This window comes from Calliphora vicina, chromosome 3 (assembly GCF_958450345.1).
Source record: "Calliphora vicina chromosome 3, idCalVici1.1, whole genome shotgun sequence".
Classification (NCBI taxonomy): domain Eukaryota; kingdom Metazoa; phylum Arthropoda; class Insecta; order Diptera; family Calliphoridae; genus Calliphora; species Calliphora vicina.
In genome coordinates this window covers 6,091,724-6,098,138 of record NC_088782.1, presented here as the reverse complement: position 1 = coordinate 6,098,138, position 6,415 = coordinate 6,091,724, and the positions used below count along the sequence as shown (strand labels likewise).

Here is a 6,415-nt window from a genome sequence, read left to right as displayed (position 1 = left end):
TAACAAAATTTTTAAAAATTTGAAAATGGAGTTTTGAAACAGCCGTTAAACAAAATTATTTTTTTTGGTCATACCTTCGAATAGGTTAACGGTATCCTACGAAGACAAAAACTCATATACAAGTAAATATGGACATATTTTAAGTAAAAATGAGCTTTTATTTTAATTTTTCTCGAAATATCTTAATTTTTTTCCTAAATTTTTTGTTCAAGTGGCCTGAAACACATTAATGGGCTGGCGAATTTGTAATAACTTTAAAATTTTTTAATCAAATTTTGTCATTTATATCTCATTACAACGATAATTACGTACATATTTCGATTCTTTTGCATTCAATTGCAAAAGTATTTATTTAGTAGCAAAATTTTTTCAAAAACTGAAAAATTTGCATTTTTCTCTAATTTTGGCGATAATACAGTTTTTGGGTCATTTTGAACCAAAGGAGATACAGGGTTAATTTAAAAAATTTTTTTTTTAATGTAATATTCATTAATATAAATAAATCTACACATTTCTAGAAAACAATGCAGAAAGTTAACGAGTTTCACCTATTTATTCCATATTAACAGTAAAATTTTGCATATATCTGAACTTTGACCTCGATGCGCGTCCAGAAATCGTTGCCCGATTTGGCTCAAATTTTTAGCACTTAACATTTAGGCCTAGTGTCACAATATTCCACCCGGCACTGTTCAAAATTTTAACAAAATTTTTTTTCCATACAACTGATTGTCACTCTAATGTACATCTCTAAGCTATTGTTCCGTTCTGTTCGAAGCTGGGAAGCATTGCATTCAGAATCTATTTTTATACCCACCATAAACAAATTTGGGGGTATATTGATGTTGTCATTCCGCTTGTAACACATCAAATTATTTGTCGCATACCCACATATATATTTTAGGTCCTCATAAGATTCTAAGACGATGTAGCCTTGTCCGCCCGTCTGACTGTCTGTTGAAAATACGATTGGACCCAAAGGTTTGGTATTGAAAATAAGCAATATCGGTCCATGATTCCATCTGGCCCCATACAAATGTACCCCATAATTGTCTTGTAATAATTAATATCGTGATGAAATTGGACATAAACAAATTTTATATGAACCTAAATCTTTCTACCAACGTTTTATAAGGATCGATCCATAATTGACCACTATATTAGAAAAATATTTTATTGTCACATATTGATGGTGGGCATACAAGAATCAAAATTTTTTGGAAATAAATATGGCATTTCTAAACGGCTGGTCCGATCGGTATAAAATTTTACAAATGCTCCAGGGACGGCGCTATGGTGGTAGGGTACCTTCGACATGTAAAATTTTTAAACGTCTTGAAAAAACATTTCTTATAGGCATAAAGAAATGCAATAAAATCTTTATTTATTAACAAAACTCAATGAAATTTTCAAAGTATTTACACCCTTCATCTTCGTGATAAGGGTATATATAAGTTTGTCATTCCGTTTGTAAATTCTGCATTTTTCATTTCCGACCCTATAAAGTATATATGTATATTCTGGATCCTTATATATAGCGGAGTCGATTAAGGCATGTCCGTCTGTCTGTTGAATCAACTTTCCGAAGCCCCCAAATAAGTTACATACACGATTCATACATCAACATCTCCGGAATTCTTCCGGCTCAGTTGCTATTTAAAATTAAGAAAATCTGTCCACAAATAGCTGAGATACATATAATGAAAAAACCAAGACAACCTCGATTTATGACCTATTTTTATACCTATATCTGGATTACTAAGTCATTAATATAGACAATATAGATATCTAATGATAGTTATTTCAAAGTCCTTTGCAATGACGTATATAAGACCATAGTAAGTTGGACCTATAATGGGTCAAAATGGGAAAAAATATTTTTTAACCCGATTTTTTTTTTCACCAAAAGTTTTTTTTCGCTAAATATTAAAAAAATTAAAAAAAAAACAAAAAAAAAATTTAAATTTAAACAATTCGAAATTTTTTAAAAAAAAATTTTAAGAAAACAATTCGAAAAATTTTTTTTTCCAAAAAATGAACAAATTTTAAAAAACTTGTCAAAAGGAATCCCGCAATTCCTAACAATTGGAACGAAAATCCCAAAAAGGTAATTTTAAAATTTTGCCCGGTCGACATTTCCTTTGGGGCTGGAAAAATACTTTGGGGATAAATAGGGAACACATCAAGGTTTCCAAAGCTGCTCTCTGTTTTCTGATCCCAGCTTTGGGATTTTAGAACATGTGTCCCAAAGTTGAAATTTTGATAAAAAATTGGTTAAATTCCGAAGGGCTCCCCTACGCCTATTCGAAAAATAGGTACCGTAAAGGTACCTTACAGAAAAACATAAAATTGTTATATGCTCTTAAAGAAAGTTTTGTTTTTATTAAAAACACAAAAAACAGCAAAAATCTACTATTTTTTAATTTTTAAATAGAAAATCGTTTATTTTTGGATCCATGCTTGATATTGCTTTGAAATATTTTGTATATTACTGGTAATTTAGTTGTCTAACTGTCCATTCGGTCCAAAAGTACGAACTATATTTTTAAATAAGCGGGCCAATATATGGCCAAATTTCAATTTTCAAATGCCTATAACTCGGAAATTATAAAGCACGTTTTTTCAAGAACTAGCCGAGCGCTTTCCAAAAATAAAAAAATAAAAATCTTTGAAATCGGATGGGAAACAAAAAAAATGGCATTTGTAGGGTCCATTTTAATAACATAAACTCGAATACTCCTTGTCTACGCCCACGTAAAATTTTATACCGATTTGAGCGGCCATTTAGAAATGCCAGATTTATTTCCAAAACAATTTTCTGCACCACTGTTCACTGTCAAATTGAAATATGTGAAAAATTAACATAGGACTTTTGCAAACAAATTATTTTATGTCGACTTGCTTGGACCAGCACTCAGGGGATGACCCCTACTTATGGAATATTATAGGTTAGGAGAGGTTGGATAGAGGGAGTAGTGTTTGTGAACATTTGATTTGAATTTTCCTATATTGAAAGTGACAGGAAAGAAGGATGCTTATTCAACATACGGACTGTACGGCTAAATAACGAATTTTCCCTGTAATGTGTTGTGCGATCTACGGTCCAGTCGACCACGAATTGATGAGCCCTTGTCGAGTTTCGGGAACAAGTTTCCTAATTTCTACAGAGCACATTCCATTGTAGTATCGGTAGAATAGTAAAACACAACCCACATTGCGACGATGCTGCAATGAGTCAATAGATAAGCACCTTCGCCCTCTCCTGTACGCGGTCGAGTAACTCCAAAATAGACGTCGATGCAGTGGTGTAAATAGTAAGGATATCAGAAGGAGTGAAGTATTTCCTATGCCGTTTTAGAAAACCAATGCACTTGAATGATTCCTTCGACACTTGAAAAATATGTTTTGTCTATCGGACATCGCACTGAATACTCATGCCTAGAACATCAAGAGCTTCTGATTCTATAATATTTACACCATCCATAAAACCAGATGAAGCAGAGCATTTGGTTAAGCGTTATCATGTTTTGCCTCATTGCCCCAAGTCTTGATCTACAGGCTTGATCTACAATTGAATAAATATGAATGGCAAATGTTAAAGTCATCACCAAAAGAATAGATAGGGTTGAAAGAGAGGTAGGGTAGAAAGTTCTCTACGAAAGCCATACTGTATATAGACTCTATATACAGTATGGTTTTCGTAGAGAACTATATAGAGTTCAAATATTAGAACATTATGACAATATGACACGATATGATACCTTGTGAATCGACCAAATATATATATGCCAATTTCTCTTTTATAGCGTTCTTGGCAAAATGTTTAGTGAGAAAGATGTAACAATAAAATGATTAAAACTAAAAATATATTTATTTATTTAAAAACGAAACAAAAATAATTATTTGCCACCACTTTCCAAATCCCAGTTCATAATTAAATTTTCCCTGATGTATGCAACACATATTGACAATTGGAATATAACTGAATCACTGATGGGTTGTTGTCAAGAATACTTGCACTTCTCTCCTCACATTGCTATTAGCGCCATCTATTATTTAGTAGTATGTAAAATGTAGCAAATACACAGAGTTGATATTTTGACAATTCGTCAGACATTCACTTTAAAGTAATAACACAAATACGTCAATCAAGTGCTTTTTGTTGTTGCAATTCGTTTGACAGCGAAAGCCAATTTGTATTTGTGTTGTTTATTAATCAAAACAAGACGAAAGACAAAATGCATTTTTCGACGTGGCAAACAAATTCCCTTTGCGCAATTATTTTAATAATATTTTTAAAAATTGTTGCAACACAAATTGTATCACAGGAAGTGCCTAAACCATGGTATGAAAATCTACCGGCTGTAGCAATGGACTACAAGGTAAATATTGCAAAAACTCCGCAGTAAAACAGAGTGTCAAATGTTCATGCCTGTCGTTTTTCTTCATTCATCCTCGCATGCAACAGGTCCACATAGATGCCGGAAAAGAAGATTGCTACCATCAGTACGTGCAACCGGGAGCAACGTTTTATGTGTCCTTTAGTGTGAGTTATTAAAAAAAGAAGACCTAGGAAATTGTGTTCATTTATTAAATATTTTATACAATATGTGTTTGTTAAAAGGTTGTTCGTGGTGGTGATGGCATGGCTGGTTTCGCCGTTCGTAATCCCGCCGGCCAAATAGTAAAGCCCTACCAATGGCAGGCTACTGCTGACTACACTGATCAAGTGTCGCCTGGCGGTTATTACTCTGTGTGCATTGACAACCAATTTTCACGTTTTGCTGGCAAACTCGTGAATATCTACATTACGGTGGTCAAGTATGATGCCTGGGATAAATACGCCAAAGAAATTGAAGAATTGCAGCTCAATATGGAGAATTTCACAGTGAGTTTTATACAAATTTATTAGATTTGCAATGTTTCTAATTTTGTTTTATTTCTTTAGACCACCATTGGAACTGTGGAACGTAACATCAATGACATGTTGGCCTATCAATATCACAGTAGAAATCGCGAAGCCCGTGATTATGCCCTAGTTATTGATAACAATTCCTACATACAATCGTTTTCCATTTGTCAAATTATAGTCATTATGATTACTTGTTCTGTCCAAGTATGTTTTATCTTTGATTTTATTTATTCCAACAAATTATGTTAAAATATTCTTTTTCTTTCAAGGTGTTCTTTGTTCGTAAATTGTTTAGTGTGAAAGAAGGTTCCCGCAGTCGCATTTAGTAATGAAATGAGGAAATCATTAAAACAAAAGCCCTACCTTACAAAATAAATGAAAGAAAAGACTTTGCCATCATGAACATTAGTAAAAATTGTATCATTCATTACTTGTTTTTAACTGCACTTTTCTACGTCCAAGGACCTTAACTATACCTTTTGATCTTCATTGGAATTCGGCCTGTTATCTTAACAAAATTATTTAATAATTTGATTTGTAATAAGTGATTTTTCCATTTTATGAATTTGTGTATTTAAGATCAAATTTCTATGCATTTGCAATTTGTATTTACATAATTTTATATTGCTATATTTTATATTTTAATCAGTATGTTGCCAGTGTGCTCATGTTACATCTTTTGATTTTGTGTACTCGTTGGTATGTTTGTATGCACTCCATATTCATTGTTCCATTATTTTTAAATATTGAGATCTACTTTATAACTTTATGCGTTTAAATATTTTATTTTGTAAAACATAAATGAAGTGTATTTTTATAGAAACAAAAAATAAAAATTAACCTACTTTAAGAGGAATCAATATTTTTACTGGAATTTAAGTTGAAAGCAAGTGTAATTAAGCCTTGAATTATAGTCAAGCAATTGAATTGCAATTGTATGTATTAAACTTTATATCAATAGCATTCTCTAGTAAAAAGGAAACATAAATTCAAGCCACATGTTTTTTGTTTGAAAAATATTTACATAATTGGTCAATTCACAATTGTCATAATGTCCTAATATTTCATAATGGTCTTTATTGCTTTTCAAGCAAAAAATGTCCTAAAATAATATAATTTTGTATGCTATGTTTATTGTGTTATCGTAACCAACCAGCAGAGACCTGCGCCGAATGCCTAAGAGTTGGTTAAGCCAAGCCGCCGTGTCGTGATATATTAGGACATCATGACAATGTGACTGATAAGATACCTTGTGAATTGACCAAATATGTATTTCAAATATTTTTCAAGTTTAAAACATACATAATTACATTTGCATTCAAGTCAAATTTCAACAAAATGTTCAAGTGCTTGAATTTTTGAGGCTTATTGGATTATTAACTTGGAATAGAAAAAAATATTTTAATAGGCTTTTCATATTGCTATATTAGAATTTCAAAATGGGACACGTGAAAACAAAAGTGAAGTATCTGATTAGATTACAACAAATTCGTTCAAAATGTG

At 31.9% G+C, this 6,415-nt stretch overlaps 1 protein-coding gene across 1 annotated transcript; it reads left to right on the top strand.

Moving 5' to 3' along the window:
* Positions 1–4,183: 4,183 nt before the first annotated feature.
* Positions 4,184–5,768, top strand: loj (logjam). Its single transcript, XM_065503268.1, has 5 exons — positions 4,184–4,382; positions 4,469–4,546; positions 4,625–4,888; positions 4,949–5,116; positions 5,182–5,768. The coding sequence occupies exons 1-5, from the start codon at positions 4,239–4,241 to the stop codon at positions 5,236–5,238; spliced, it is 711 nt and encodes a 236-aa protein (XP_065359340.1). The 5' UTR covers positions 4,184–4,238; the 3' UTR covers positions 5,239–5,768.
* Positions 5,769–6,415: the final 647 nt, after the last annotated feature.